Raw genomic sequence first — 16,701 nt, forward strand, 5'->3', positions numbered from 1 at the left:
GCGTGCATACACACAGTTCACAACCAGCTTTTTGTCTCTTTAGGACTAATTTGCTGAGAGGCGATTTTGCCCCTCAGAGGACACTTGGCCATGGCTGGAGAGAGACACTTTGGGTTTTCACAACTGGGAGGGTGAGGGGCCCTCAGTGTGTACTACTGGTATCTAGTGGGTGGATGCAGGGAGGCTCCTAAACACCCCACAAGGCACAGGACTGCCCCCACCCCACCCCACTCCTCTGCAAAGAACAGTGAGGCCCCAATGTGTGGAGACCCAGGGGAACACACTGTGAGGCTGAAAGCAGACTTGAGTGGAGATAAAACACTGAAGGGAACAGGTCAAAGCAAACTGGAACCACAACAAAAAACTCAGTGGGGATGGTGGCAGCTCCATATGAAGTGTGGCCTCTCATTTCTTATTCAAATTAATACTCAATTTATTAAGGTCATATATTTAAAAACAAGCTTCCTTTCAGTTAATGCTCAACTTACAAATATTTTTGTAAAATTTTAGTTAAAATGTAAAACACTTCTCTTTCACTTGTTCTTCAATTAATGCTCAATTATCTCGTGTATTTGGCAGGCTAAATTCCCCTAGATGTTAACACCATTTGCAAATTTGATAAAATTCCCATAAGCATTTCAGGCTACAAATTGAATATGATTCTCTCAAGCATCTCCAACTCCACACAGAGAAGACTCATAAGCAAGCCATGCTCTGAACATCCGAAATGCCTGTCTGGGTCCGGGGGACAGACCGCCCCTTGCGGGTTCCCTGACTTCTGGGCCTGTCTCCACATCTGTCGAGTGAGACAGGGCCACAGGGCATGGGGGCGGGAGATTTAACCGCTCCCTCACACTCACGGGGCTAAGGGATCTAGCTGGTCACTGTTCTGGGTGTCCCGTGGTGTCTTCTCTCCCGTTTATTCCCGAATTCTCTGGCTCCCCAAGTCCAGCGCAAGGAGCTGACTAGACCTCTCGGCCAGCTGTTGCTTCTCTAGGGGTGAGCCCGAGCTCCGTGCTCAGGGCAGGCTGGTGCCCGTGCGCTGGCCAGTCACTGCCAGGGCCCCACCCTCAGGCCCGCCGGCACTCCTGACGCTCTCTTCCCAACCCCCACCACCCCGGAACCCTAACTTGCTCACTTGTTTGCTGCCCCTGATTTCAGAATCACTGCCCATGAGGGACACCACTGGGGACAGCATGTGGCCCCATGCTAGACACACAGCAGTCGCTTATTAAACAGTTGTTGAATAAATATTAAATACAAGGACCAATTCTGCAAAAACTAGAATCCAAAAGGCTTTTTTCATAGCTTATGAGCCAAGTAACTTCATCTGAAAACTAGAGGATTGAGGACCACGGAAAGGAACACGGACAGCACTCAGCAGTGACTGGCTTGTAAGTTGTCTGCAGCAGTTTGTTTCTTCATACACACAGCTCTCATCTTGGATGCACAGGATGGATGGCTGCTTAACACCTGGAATGAATGAAATAGCTGTATACCCCAGGCCCCCAATACCCGAGGCTACCCGCTTCGCAGCGCCCTTCGGGGGGACACCCCACGGCACGGGCCGGGGGCGCAGGGGGGGTGGCCCTCCACGCGGCCCACAGCCAACTGGAGCTACGCAGCCGTGCACGCATTTTTTGCTCTAACACATGCCCGGTTCCATTTTATCCCCGTGGTGAGAAGTCTTCTAGAATTCATTCTAAATACATTGCCGGCATAAAAAAGTCCGACCCCCAGCGTTCAGAAGCTTTTCAGGTGAGCACGGTGTGACCCTGACACAGCTCAAATGGGTGCTCAGAACCCGGACAAAGAAAACACACAGAGAGAAGCAGCAGATTAGCCATTTTAATTTATTTAAGAATTTTTACAAAAAAAGAAAAAGAAAACAGAAAAACAAAAATCAAAAAACAACAACAACAACAACAACAAACTAAATACAGAATTTGTTACGCTTCATGGTAGAGCATTTTTACTCGCAAGGGTAAACCTCGCTAAATGCAGCCAATACAGTTTTATTGCATGAGACCCAATTTTTAAAGTTACATATCAAAATGGTCAGAACAGTCGTTCCTGGACACTTGGTACTGTGCTACCACGGAAGGCTGAACGAAGCAGTGCAGGATCATCAGAACAGTGCGTACCCTTCGTACACTGACGGACATTCAAAACAGAGTAGCAATATAAAAAGAGATTTTAAAAAAGAGAATGAAAACAAAAACAACCAAAAGTTTACATCCACCTTTGTTTCAAATTGTCTTTGGATTCCATCATGTTGTCTCAAGATGCACCATGTCAGATTACTAAAGGAGGAAGATCTATGCCTACGTATAAAAGTATCCTTTGCTCAGCAGAGGTAGAACCTGGCAAAAGTTTTATTGCAGAGATACAGCGTACCTCTTCCCTCCTCTCATGGTTGATGGTAGATACAAGTGGTTATTGAAAAATAATATCAGTAGTTTGCAAATTCAGTATAAACCATGAACATGATGATTTTTTTTCTGATGGCTGTGAGACTGCAATGTGCTACGTAGAAAAAAAGCTCTCTGCCCCATAAAGCAGAAGTCAGAAAGAAGGCTCAAGCTTCTTTATCCTCTTCAGTGCCACAAATACTGTCACGGCAAGAAAGGCCCTCATGGCAGGGTGGGTGGGAAAGCCGGGGAGTTCGCCCTCAGGGGCGGGCAGGCTGACCCTCGGCCCCTGGAAGGCCTGATGTGCCTTCTTCCAGGCGGCGTCCCTTGCTGGGCCCCGCACCAGCCTGACGGTGCCCTGACAGCTGCTGCTGCAAACGCTCAGGCCAACGGCTCCACGGGCCCTCAGAGGAGGAACGCGGAGCAGGGTGGGCTGGGACACGGCTTCCTACCGGAGCTCATCCCTGACAGGCCCGACTCCATGACAAATTAGGTCCCCGAGGCTTACTAAAGGCAGACAACTTTTAAATTTTAACAAGTCTACCAAGTTGAATAGTAATGAAATGTGTACATGAATGAAAGTCCTAAGAGATACTCTCAGCTATCTTTCCTGAAAGTCATGGAAGAACATTTTCCTAGAAGTGCAAAATCTGTAATTAAAAATGCAATGTTTGCCCCCCGGGTGACGATCACCACCACTTCTGTGAGCCATGCCTGGGTCTGCCCCACTGGCCACACTAATCTACTGGTGAAGAATGCCTAACCCAGCTCAGCTCCCAGCTTCACGGCTGCTCTAGTCAAGATCAATTCCGCGTACACTGGGGGCCAGAGCAGGTCAGAGGAGCCTATTGGCCAGTCCCTCCACAGGTAACTGCCTGGTCTGCCCTCAGCACAGAATCAGCCCCTGGGCTGAAGGCTCATGGAAGCCTCCACGACAGTTGTGTTGCTCTGTTTTGGAGGACAACTGTCCTTAAAGGACATTCTCTAATGTCACCTGTCAGTATAGACACCAGCATGTACCAGGCCTATCTCTGTACCTGCTATAAATATCCTTAACTGGTGCAAACAGAAGCAGATTACCTGTGCTCACTGCAAAGTAAGTTTCTGATTATTATTCTGCAGGTTAAAAGTACAGGCCCAACTTGTTAAGGCGGCAAAATTTGCAGCAGCAGCAGGCCATAAGTCACTGTTCAGATCTGCAAGACCTTCCTCTCAGCTGGAGAGCCACAAGTATGAAGAATTTGGTGCAGGCCTCAAAAATTTGCAAGGGTAGGAACAAGCTGGGTTTACTGAAGAGCTAAGTTTGATCCCAAATGCACTGAAGAAGTTAGAGGAGCTTAAAGGAAGTCTTAGGAACAAATATTTTTAGGTGAAAACATCAGGCTCACTATAGCTTCCAAAGAGCAACATAAATGAGCATAACTAGTCATATAATGACAGTATCAGAAATTGCACTCAAGTACCCCCCCAGTACAATGCATTGCACACAGTAAAAATCTGCAATAAAAATGCAAAACACAATTAGGCATGTTGAAAAATATTAACACAAGAGATATAGGAATTTTATAGTAAAGATGCAAAACTGAATTCTAAAATACACGTGAACAAATTCAACTAAGAAGTTTCTCATATGTTTCTACATTAAAAAAAAATTATAAGAAGACCCTATGGGAAGTCAAGAAAAGAATAAATAGGACTGACTGAAGGGAGGAGGGCAGAGAGACAAGTGGACGGGGTCCCAATTTACAAGAAATATTTACATTCAGAATTCCAAAGAACTCAACATTCCTGTATATACACATTATGTACATATATTTAAGTACAGCATAAAATCAGAAGATGGGTTTTGGATTTCACCTCAAATACTCAGAAAAAAATCACTAGCTAGCTCGAGGTGCAGGTATGTAGACGTGTTTCCTTCACTTACATGCCCTTAAAGACACTGCCTTTGCATTAGACAATTGGCATCCAGTGCGAAACCTTTACAAACGGTTTTTGCTCCCAGCTGCAGCCACGACATGGACTGCTTGCTGCACATTCCAGCAGCAAAGCGTGCACAGTGCGCGTGCATGGACGTGGTGTTAGCCAAGGAGACCACAGACAGAGGAAGGGCAGCCAACAAATGACCACTATCCAACGGCTGCCTTTGTCATCGGGATGCCTGTGCTAAGCAAACATCTGTCACCTGGATCCCAGCTCAGCAGTGACTCCTGTGTAGCACCATTCTTAGAAACTATCAAAGAGCATTCAGGTACACTTGCAGAATGAGAGTATCTGGATAGGGACCTTCCCCTTAACAGCTAATCAAGAAAAGGACCCAAGGGGGAAATATTTTCCCTCTGCTCCTACTTTCATACATTGAGAGGTATCAATCATTTCTGACCTATTGCTTTTTTCCCTCCTGCTAAATTGCAAAGTGGAGGGGGCTGGGGGAAGACTCCCATTATACAACTGTAAACGCTGTCTGGGTACCCTTTCTCGTCATGCCTGTTAGAAGTTGTTCTGATAGCATCACATGGAGATTAGCAAGTGAATGCCCCCAGGGCTACAGCCAGAAAAATTTGCATCTAAAATATACTCCCCCAGGGCTTAGTAATGTAGAACTTTTACCTTTACAGATGAAGCAAAATAAAAGGTTTACTGTTGCAACTCAAAAAAAAAGGTTTCTGAAGTGCTAATTCGACTGGAATAAATATATATATATACATACACACAAACTACGTTGCTTTGGATGCAGGTTCTTGCTAACTTACGTACAAATGTAAAGAAAAGATACTGAAGAACGTATCTGCAATTTAGCAGCAAAAAGGGAAAACTGCTTAAGATATTTACTTTTTGATCAAGTTGTATTAAAAAATACCTTATAAACACTTTTTGGAGTTCACATCATTGATACATATTTGGACAATCCCACTGAACTGCAGATAGAGACCTTGTGGTATGGAGGATGCTCAATCGGGGAACACTAATCCCCTGCCCACCGCCCAGGACGCCATCTGAGCAGCTATGAGCTGGGAAAGTGGTTTCAGTACAATCAGCTCTGTAAATGCTGAAAGCACTACCATGATTTACAATCAAATCTTTGTGCTCAGAGTCATATTGCTAAAAAGGGAGAAAAGGCATTGCAGGGGCCAAGCAGACTCAAGTCAGGTTCGACAAGGCCCCTGGGTTCAGATGTGGCATTCAGATCCTGAAATACAGGATCTGGTTGACAGAAGTTAGCTGTTGTTGAGACTCGATTTTTTTGACAGGGGAGGACCTTGAATGCTGGGTTTTCCCATTTTTGGCCAACCTAAACTTGCTGACTTAGATAAGGGCACAGTGTAAAGGTCATTATGTTCACCTCCTGAGAGGGGGATGGACAGAGGCTCCCAGTGCTCACACGCACACCGCCCCATGACGAGCATGGGCACGAAGCTCCTCAGCTCCCCTCCCCATCTGTCACACTGGTGGCATTTCTGAGGTCTACTCTCAGTTTCCAGAGGCCTTATTTCTGGACCTTTTTTAAAAAAGTAAAACAAAGCTGTTCTACAAAGGACAGAACATACACATGCCCCTTTGTATCAAGACGGCTATTCCAAGAGCAAACATTACATCACAAATCGTGCAGGTCAACTAATTGCATGTCAAACAATCCTCATATTGATGCTGCTTGGAAAAAAACATAACCTGCTAAAAAAAGGTATTTCTCAACATAAAAAAGGGAAGTTGGGCCAAGTCTACCTTCCCCAACCCTGCCATTTGTCTCACGGGAGGGAGCTACTTCGTCAGGCCTCCCCTCCACAGCTCTATTTCACCTCAGGGCATTGATGGGAGCTGCTTTGCCTCCCGATTTAAAAATAGAACTAACTGGGAAGTTCTCGTTCAGATGGACAGTTCTGCTCTGGGCCGTCAGCTGGGTCTAGTGGCCCTAACAAGGGACATTGGTTGATACTCCTAAGGATTACTGCCTGAGATATAAGGACTAGATTGAGGATAAAAGTTGCATCCACTGGGCAAAATATGCCAAAGAACAGAAATTATTCTCAATTTGTTCTTTTAGGCATCAAGAATAAATAAATCCAAAGAAAGAAAATGTATGGTAAGCCTGAAATAACCAAACTCAGGCTTGAAGAAACACAAGAGGATAAGAGCCCTAGCTTTCCCATCACTTTGTATCTCACCTGATTCTGCCAGAAGTTAAAAAGTAACAAAGGAGAACAGTTCAACTTGAAAAACATTCAAAAATACTATCATCTTACCCACTCCTCAACACCACTTTAATTCTGAGGGGTAGGTTTTAAGCCAAAATACAGGGCTACCTGGAATGTTGAGAACACGCAAGTCCGGCAGCATCCCCGTCACAGACTACTGCTGAAGGTGGTGAGGCCTAAACAAGAGTCCACTTCTGGTTAGTATAACAACTTTTTATTTGACATCTACAAGAGTGTGGTGTCTTGCAGCTTTTGACCAGATTTATACAATCTCAATTTTTCAATAGTGCAACCTGTGCAAGCAAAAAAAAAAAAAGAAAGAAAGAAAGGGAGAAAACAAGGAAACAAAAAGACCAACTGTCCCCTCACTTGTTTTTATAAACATCTATTATAGGCGAAACAAAACTTACCCATGTTATAGATAAGTGTCTATTCACATTTGTACATTACCATTTTTAACAGCTTGAGATAAACTCTACAATGTCTTACAACACATTAAACGATATTCAAGTTACTGGGTAACAACAATAACACAAGAAATAAACATACAGCAGAAGCCTCAAGTGTTTCCTCATTGTCTAGTTTACAACTCAAGTACGTTTTCCATTTTTACGAGTGACAAAGCAAATTAAGATAATGAAGTTAAAAAAAAAGACTGTTTGCAAGATGGAAGCCAATTTGTACTTCTTTCTAAAACTATCTTTAAGTTAAGAAAAAATGTAATTTTAAGAAAAGCAGGCTTGTAGCCATTTTTGCAGCACACATTAGGAATACTATTAATACATTAAAATTAACTTTTAAGCATTATATCACAGAAAATGTATGTACTCATTACCTTGACAAGAAACCTGGGGCAGGGAGAATGGGGGCAGGGGATTTAGCAGGGTTTGAAGCAATACCCAGGTATAAACACTATAAAAATGCAATAACCAATGCTGTACATCTACAAATGTCTCTCTCCTTACTTGACTTCTGTGTTAATCTTGTTTACGCATGCTTTCAAAGACATGCACTGTCAGAACAAAAACTAGAAAAGAACCTGAATGCATGATATGCAACCTTTCATTGCATGCTTTAATAAACCTATTGTTTTAATAAGTTGGAAAAGGAAACCAATATATATTTTCTCTATTATAGACTCAAAACACATGCATCCGGGAGAAAGGCCCACAGCAATGCCGTGGGTGAACTGCATTAACCCTGAGCACTGTTTAACACAAAAGTAAAGCCAGTTTGGGAAGTTCCAAGCATTTTTAAACCAACTGTGGCTCGTAGCCTTCAACAAACTAACAGACAGACAGACAGACTGACACACACGCGTACATACCCCTCTGCTCACCCAAAGTAAAAGCATCCGGGAAGTACCACGGGAAAAGCAAAAGGAAAGACACGTGTACCACCGTCGGCACTGCTGATTTGCAGTTTTGCTAGCTATTCCAGGTTTGTCCTCATTCCCAAAAAAATTAACTAGAGAGAGCACAACTGAAAAAAAAATTATAATTCTTTGGAAACTGTCCCTGATTTTTATGCAAATGATATGCTTCAACAGCACGTCAGACACATCCATGTTGAAACCTGTCTGTTCTTACGCGTTGCTCAAGTTGGCGATGCTCTGGGGGTGACGCTGCTGCCAGAGCTGTTTCTGTTGGACTGCAAGCTGTTGCGACTGGTCCGAAGTTGACAGGAGATTTATAAGAGGAGACACGCAATTTGCAGGAATGATCAAACCTGTAATTAGAAGTAAGAACCTATAAAGGCTGCAAACAGGAAAAACCATACAGCATTTTACAGCTTCACAGCAAATTCCAAATGAGGCATAATACTAAGTTTAATGAACAACATTCCATACAAAAACTAAATGAACACCTAACACCTGAACTAGCCCCTTCAGAAGTTAACCGATTCCTCAGCAGCATTACCCACAAACACCTGAGCGCAGGCTTGTGTCTAGTGAACACCACCTTCTTGCTGGAGCCACAGAAGGGCAAGCACAGTGCCTTCCCATCTACTGTCTTTGCAGCTCTACAAATGTATGCCAATACCACCCTCTCTGGCATGTACTAATGTACCAAAGAGACTACAGAATAGCAGTTGCAAATTCAAATGCTTACTGAAGCAGTAACTTCTAAGTGGCAAAGTGCAGATGTTAGCAAACCGGAGAGTACATGGCCTGGGTAAGGAAACTTTAACTCCTCTCATGTGGGGATAGGGGATCAATGTTCCAAGCTGCTCGGTGTGTTTTTCTCTTTTTTAAAAAAATAGAAATCCAGTCTTTTGATTTTTAAATGTTAGCAACTAATTCAAATAAAATCTTGCAACCAGAAATACCTGAGGGTCAAAAAAATGTTCATGGACTAACTTTAGCCCACAAGCTACCAATGTGCAACCCATGATACCGAGGGAAGACTGCTGCAAAAGGAACTAAGACAAAGCAACAGGGCAAGTGCAGTAACTGGATGGGTTCCTGTGAAGCCTGTAACTGAGGCAATGGTGGGAACAGCTAGTCCGGTCTGCCCTTGCCCCCAACCGGACGCCAGCCCATCCTCCGCGCACAGCGGCTTTGAGTGCCATCGTGCCAATGGGGCTCAATGGAAGTAAGCAATGGGTCTCCAAGAACCCTGGGCAAGAGGCCGAGCTTAGTCTTCACACCAGGGAGCCTGCACAGCCGGCAACGGTGAGGAAGCCGAGCGAGAGCAGCTGAGAGCAGCATAAAACAAACCGCCATGGCAGAACTTCAGCCAGAATCAACAACGCCCATTCAAAAGCATACCTACTCATTGACCTTTTAAGAACACATAAAGCAAGCTCCATCCCACCACTGGAATAGATGCTAAGATTCTAAGATGCAAGAAACAAAATAAAAAAACAGGATCTGATTTTTTTTCTCACAGCTCAACAACCCCCACTCAAAAAAAAAAAAAAAAAAAAAAGACTCACCTACAACCCGCTGTCCGTCGTCTGTCCTTAGCCGAACTATCTGCATTTTCACGTTGGTGCCGCTGACAGATGCTAGAACACCCTCAACCTTTGTCCAGACGCTCAGTACTGAGCCACATAGTACATAGTAAGTGCGGCAACGAAGACCTATTTCACAAACTAATCCCAAGCTCGCTTTCTTGCAATTGCCACGCCTAGAATGGACAACAGGAAAAAATACATGCATACAAACACAAACACGCATAAAAAGCCTCCAAGGTCTACCCCAATTCCAAATAGAAAATGCCCTACGGTCATTTGCCTTTACTGACAGTTTCTGACACTGTAACCCTTTTGACGGACTGGATTATCCTTTCCAATTTAAGGTGTCACTACTGATTTTAAAATTAGTTATTTCTGGGGTCTGACTCCCTCTAGAAGGGCTGACTTATTGGTTTTGATATCCATTTAAACATTTGTCATTCTAATATCAGTTAGTTGACTGTATTAGTGCCAGCTTATAAAGTAATCCTGCCAATTATTTCTGTAGTGTTAAACCACCAATATATTGTTCTAAATCAGGTAAGTGGGAAAGGCCTCAGCAAACAAACAAATAAAATCATACTTAAAATTTCTTAAAATTGTGAAAAAGGAGGAGACATTAAAATTTTATAATTCAAATTATTTTCATAATTCATCAATAAAAAATGTCTTTCCACTATTAATTCAAGATGAATTTAATACATAGTATTAGGGCTTTGCTAAAACCCAAAGCAAATGTTTCAGAGAGGACCTCTGTGTGCTAACTTTTTACATACGTTACCTTAAAGGCTCTTCTTAAGTTAATTTCCAACAGCACTTACTCCTAAAATTAAACACCACCAAAACCTTGCTAATATCAAAGCAAATTTATCTTCCTACATGTGTCTACACAAAAACCTAGCTAAAAGTCATCTATATCCTATATCACTTTTCAGAAAGCGGGCCAGATACTGCATTTAAAACGCCCTGACATGAACACAATGACGTGAGAACACCTCTGGCCAACCTAGTGACACAGAAGGATCAGCTCCAGAGCCCAGCAACACGGTGTGCTAGTGCTGTTAGCTACCTGAGGCACCTCCATGGTTTCCTAGAAGTTCCCTACTCTTAAAAATATAACTGATTTGGGACATCAATAAAAAAGCTTAAAAAAAAAAAAAGGAACAAAAAATAAAGGGAGGAAAGGAGAGGAGAAGGAAAAAGTCTCAACCCTAAGAATGACAGCTAAGTCCTTGCTGGCGGACAACAGCTGGCTGGAAGTAACACAGCACCAGTGAAGAGCAGAGGGGAAACCTCAAACAGTGTGTGTTCTCCAGACTTCCACCAAGTACCTCGGCTTGAAGGAACAATACCTAGCAATTGATAATCTGCTCATGTGCTTATCTGAAGGGACAGACAGCTCAAAAGTGAAGGGGTGTTTAAATGAAATCTTGATTACACTTTGGAATATATGGTGAGAAAAATGAAAATACTAACCAATAAGCATGAGTACAAGTATCTGCAGACGAATTATACTGATCTAACCAGTGGACCAGGGCATCATCTGAGACCACCTGTGAAAATAAGACAAAAATCTCACTGAACAGTATTGTTTTAAGCAAACTGGCTGCCTAATTTGGTCTCTAAAGCAAACTTAAAATTGACTCTACAGAGAAACTGGCCCCTGCCACTGCTTGTATTTGAATGCTATTGATAAAGTTCTGCCACGAGGTTCTTCTTACGTAATGAAATTTTCAAATAGCCAAGTTAATTACATTTGTTTTCAAGTGAAATGGCTAGAAATAATAATAACATAAGGTAATAACAACATAGTAATTATTGTTAGGAATTTTTCATTCTTAACATTCACTGTTTTTCTAGAAATCATTGCAAAATAGAAACATGGTAGTTCACAATAAAACCAAGAGTTGGCAGAAGAAATTTCAGTCTTGCGCACCTTCCCTTTATTTAAAAAATTCTGATTTTTGTAGTTAGCACTAGAAGTCTCCTTTTCTGACCACATAAGCTATTTCAAATAATTGTAAGTTTCCTAATGGTTGATAACATTAAGACTGGGCTATTAATGTAACAAGACTTAAAATTTTTCTGAAAATATTTCAGTCTTTAAACAGAAAAAACTGACAAAATAATTATATATAAACACATAGTTTCAATGTATTATTATAAAACAAGTACTCATACATAGCATAATGTACAAATGAAAAAAGTACCTTCTTATATTTCTTTTTTAGATCAGCATAAATTTCTAATTTTAGCTGTTTTCCAGTATTTGGTCTATAAACTAAGAAAAGCTTCTTTTTAGGGTTCACTTCTTTAACTAAAATGGCAGTTTTCTTGTTATTTCTTATCTATTAAAAAAAAAGGTGAGAAAACATAAAGATTCAATATGCACATTTTAAGACAAGCTTGTTTTCTGCACCATCACATCAGCAAATATAACGCTCTGAAAGATTGTAACACCAAATGATTCCGTAAATGCATAACTCTAAAGAAAGGATGACACCTGCTGTGTAACTGAGTTAAACAAGGTCTCACCAAAGTGAAGGCTGATGGACCTTAGCTCTGAGGTAGGCTGAATACATTAAGGGCCAAGATTTCCTTTAGAAAATTGTGTTGAATAAGCTTTAAAGCACAAATGTTCTGTGAAGATAATTTTGCTTCTTCTAGTCCATGAAACTGGACTCACAGCCCCTAAGAGATACGAGGTAAGAATATAGGTAGTGGGCATGAATGGTCTTCACAGGAAAATAATTTTACCCCTACTGTATGTTACTCTCCTTTAAGTTACAATGAAATATAACCTCCAAGATAAGGATTCTGATCACCCAGACCTCTGAACCCACCTCACCCAGCAGCACCACTCCCTGTTCCTGTGGCCCCGTGAGGGGGCAACACCACATGACAAATCAATCTCTAAACAGTAACGCTGTAACAGGAGAAAGCCAATGTTGAAAAATGATACATAAATATGATGCAAAAATGGAAGAAAAGGATGCATTAGACAAACGATGGAACTTGTTTTACTTAAAAAAAATTCTAAGAGGAAAGAGTTGTAAAAAGCTGTATTTAACTCAAGGAAAAATATGACTGGAAAATCAGTATCTCTTGTAAAGAATGATGAACAATTTCTACGCAATAATCTCTGGAGCAAAACTGAAGAAAAAAAAAAGTTTCAAAGTAAAGGTTTTTTTCAGCTCCTCTACAAAATAAATCATCTGCTAAGCTACTTAGGCTACTTAGTAAGGCATTTCTTACACTGATCAAAGGACTTGGCCTTTTACGTTTCTTTTCATGGATATTAAAGATCTCAGTCTTTTACTTGTAATGATTTGAAACAGTTTATATAATTACTGCAAAGTCTATAAAGTAATAGTTAACATGAAAACTACATTTAAAAATTTTTATTAGCTAATGTGAAACACTCAAACTTACAGTTTAGGTCACTGTGATCTATCCAGATGGTGTTAGGTTATTTCATTATAATTACAAAATAAATCACCTCACTACAGTGGAATTAAAACATGACTCTGACATGGTTTCCTCACGTTAACACATGTTAAACACATTGTAAAGCACATCTGCTTGCTGCTGAGGAGGTTCAGAGAACAGGCAGCACCTTCCTGGAATGATGTTTCTTCTAAGGCCCTCACTCCTCACGTCCAGCTGCCTGCTGCCGTGCAGAGAGTAACAAAGGACAGTGTTACCACATCCTTTCACTCAAGAGAAACTGGTGGGGGTCAGCACTTTCATCAAAATCTGTAAGTATTTAAATTCTGGCAATAATTTCAAGTGAAAAACAATAACCAATATCCTATATGGACCGATCAGTATCCCATCCAAGACCTTAGAGACATCTGAATAAAATATGGTGAATTGTATCCCAGTTGTGCTTGTCGGGGCGAGGGGATTATGTTTATTTATTTATTTATTTTTGGAGGCGGCACTGTGGATTGAACCCAAGACCCTGTGCTTGCTAAGCATGTGCTCTACCACTGAGCTATATCCTCCCCCATCTGGTTGTGATATTACACTATAGTACAATTTTGTAAAATGTTACCATTGGAGGCACTGGTGTACAAGGAATTTCTCCGTACTATCTATTATAACCTCATGAGAATCTACAATAATCTCAGTAAGATTTTCAAACAAACAGAACAAACAAACAAAAACTAGGAGCCAAATCCAGTTTGAGAGCTTTGCCTCTTGAGTCAGAGACTTGTAAATCAGGCCTATAGACCAAATCTGGCCTGAGGCTCCTAAGCTTAAGAACAGTTTGAGGAAGAAAGGAAGGGGAAAAAAACCCCACAGATAGTCAGCAGAGGCCACGTATACACTGCAAAAACCTAAAATATTTACTACCTGACCCTTGACAGAAAAAGTTCAGGGATTTCTGCTCTAGAGAGATTATGGTTTCATCCTGCCTGCGGTTCATATTTGATCTCCTTTACACAATTACATTGTGAACCACATCATCATTCACAGTTGTCGCTCCATAAAAATTTTTAAAAAGTAAGGAAAATGTGCTACATACATAAAATGGAGTATTAGTCACAAAAAGGAATGAAGTTCTGGCACATGCTACATGGATGAACCTTGACAACATGCTAAGCGAACAAAACCAGGCAAAAAATGTCACATACTGCATGATCCCACTTATATAAGGTACCAAGATATGCAAATTCTGAAGCAGAAATTAGATCAGAGGTTACCAGGCGCTAAGGAAAGGAGAATGGGGAGATACTGCTTAACAGTGATAGTTGTACAACATTGTGAATATAATTAATACCACTTAAAAATACACTTTAAAACAGTTAAATTGGCAAATTCTGTTATATGTTACCACAATTTTAAAAAAATTAGCAATGTAATATACCAAAAATCACTAAATTATACACTTATGTGGGTGAATTGTATGGTATATGAATTATAGCTTAATAAAAGCTATTAAAAGAGAAAGAGTTTATGAAAAGAATTCAAGAGAAAATAAATATTAAAGACAAGCTAAGATCTAATACACGGATAAGAGGAGACCTGGGTAAGGAAAAAGTCAAGCAATAGGATATTAAAAACTTGGCAAATAAAAATAATTCAAAACTTTCAAAAATAAAGATTTGAAACTACATATTGAAAGAGCATATCACGTTACCTGAGAACAGTGACTAAGAATGACTAATACCAGGATATACTGTAATAAAATGACTAAACTTCAAAGAATCCTTTGCACATGTAGTCAAAAAAGAACTAAATTAAAAAAGGAAAGAAAATTGGAGCACCATCAAATTTTGAGAGAAACTCTCTCAGAAGAATAATGGTAGTATATTTAAAATATTCAAGGAAAGAAGATGTGAACTTCATGTCGGAAAAAACTGTCTTTCAAGTACAAAGGCACGCACTTATCAGCATGCAAGAACTCAGGGAGTAATGCTTCCATAAGCCCTTTTCTGAGGAGTCTACTACAGAATGGGCTTTAGACAAGACAACTAGAGAAATATCAACCTAAGGACTAGTGAGTGAGTGGTGAGCTTTAAATACAAATTCATTACCTACAGAACTAAGATTAATTTTTTTAATATAACAATTCTTCGTGGTTTTTGCTTGTTTTGGGGGGAGATAATTAAGTTTATTTATTTATTTTTAACAGAGGTACTGGGGACTGAACCTAGGACCTCATGCATGCTAGGCATGCACTCTACTACTGAGCTATACCCTCCCTCCAAGATTAAGGGTTAAAAGAAGAGTATATTATCTAATTGCCACATGCTGACATGCAGAAATAGCTTAACTAATTTTTTAAATAGAATGGGGAAAGCATGTGCAAAAAAGTTATTATTTAAAAAATTTATTTTCAGGGATATTAGGGAGTAGTATCCATATTTTATCATCCTGTGTGCTCTGAAGAATAAGGGTTATTAGTGTGGAAGAAAGAAGACAAAGATAAATATCAGAGAAGAGGCGTGATTAAAATCCTGTAGTTTTGACCAGAACAAATAAATACGAACTCAAGACACCGTAACATGTATGAATCTATGTACGCATGCATTCATTTGTGTGTGTATATGTAAATGCATATGTATGTATACACACATACACACACTTCCTCTCTCCTTAGCTCTGTCCACGGGCAAATACTAAACCAAAGAATACAGTTACATTAATAACTGAATCTTAAAGACATAAAGCATTATTATGATTAAAGAAGGTCACTATATTATTAAAAAAAAGTTCAATTTACTAAGAATGTGTACTAATTAAAAACTTGCACTTAATGACATCCCTCAAAATGTAGTAAAAATGCATATAAATAAACAGGCCGACATAGCAATGATAAATTAACAAAACAGAGAAAGCTAAATACAACTGGAAAATCAGTACAAAGCAAGTAGGTAACTACAGTGCTGGCAATGAAAATATGTCATACATTGTAACAGTTAGTATCTGAAGGAAATAGTCTTACTTGCAATGACAAATAAAAGCCATCATCTGGTCCTGTCAGCTCAGCCCAAATCTTGGTAGCTTCCTCCCAGGACATTCCCCTCTCTACACTTATCTGTAAAAGAAATAATAAACTTTAAAATTAAACTCGCTTATGTCAATACCTGTCACAGAAGGACCTTATACTTGAACGTGCAAGTTTCCCAAACTTACTGTGTATAATTCTACATGGCCAGAGGTTGAATACCCTGGAGTCAGAAACTTCTTAACATCACTTTTCCTCACTTTTTCATCTCCAGAACCAAGATCTTGAACAAGAAAAAGCAATTATGTAAAAAGACTATTTCATCAGGAATACACATGATGTTTTAAAATTTTCCCAACGTACCTAAGATTCCCATATCATATCTTCCATTTTTTTTGGCATTTTGAACAACTGCAGTAAGTGTGTCTGCAAAATACTGAAATAATGCATTCTGCTGATGAACTTCCATGCCCAAAATTCTATTTAAGAATTTTCCTATGTTGTTATAATCTGCAATGACAAGATTATATGAAAGATTTAATGCATTCAAACGACAATTTAAAAAATTCATTCATCTAAGCCTAGTTCAAGTCTCACCTTCTCCTCTTAAGTCTTCCCTCACAACCCTCATACTGCTGCCAGAACAGGGCTATAATTTGACCACTTATATCTCTAGCCATTA

At 40.3% G+C, this 16,701-nt stretch overlaps 1 protein-coding gene across 7 annotated transcripts in view; it reads right to left on the reverse strand.

Annotated features, from left to right (window-relative positions):
- Nucleotides 1-1,839: 1,839 nt before the first annotated feature.
- The window catches only part of SBNO1 (strawberry notch homolog 1), a 49,592-nt gene continuing 34,730 nt past the window's right edge, over nt 1,840-16,701 (reverse strand). For all 7 annotated transcript variants that reach the window (XM_031442550.2, XM_031442549.2, XM_031442547.2 and 4 more), the window contains 7 exons: nt 16,383-16,529; nt 16,208-16,302; nt 16,017-16,109; nt 11,773-11,910; nt 11,039-11,115; nt 9,542-9,735; nt 1,840-8,332 (listed from right to left, as the gene is read on the reverse strand). In XM_031442550.2, the coding sequence (XP_031298410.1) occupies nt 8,190-8,332; nt 9,542-9,735; nt 11,039-11,115; nt 11,773-11,910; nt 16,017-16,109; nt 16,208-16,302; nt 16,383-16,529 (887 nt within the window). In that variant the 3' untranslated portion in view covers nt 1,840-8,189. The remainder of the gene's footprint in view (nt 8,333-9,541; nt 9,736-11,038; nt 11,116-11,772; nt 11,911-16,016; nt 16,110-16,207; nt 16,303-16,382; nt 16,530-16,701) is intronic.

The sequence above is a fragment of the Camelus dromedarius genome, chromosome 31 (assembly GCF_036321535.1).
Source record: "Camelus dromedarius isolate mCamDro1 chromosome 31, mCamDro1.pat, whole genome shotgun sequence".
In the NCBI taxonomy this organism is placed as follows: Eukaryota; Metazoa; Chordata; class Mammalia; order Artiodactyla; family Camelidae; genus Camelus; species Camelus dromedarius.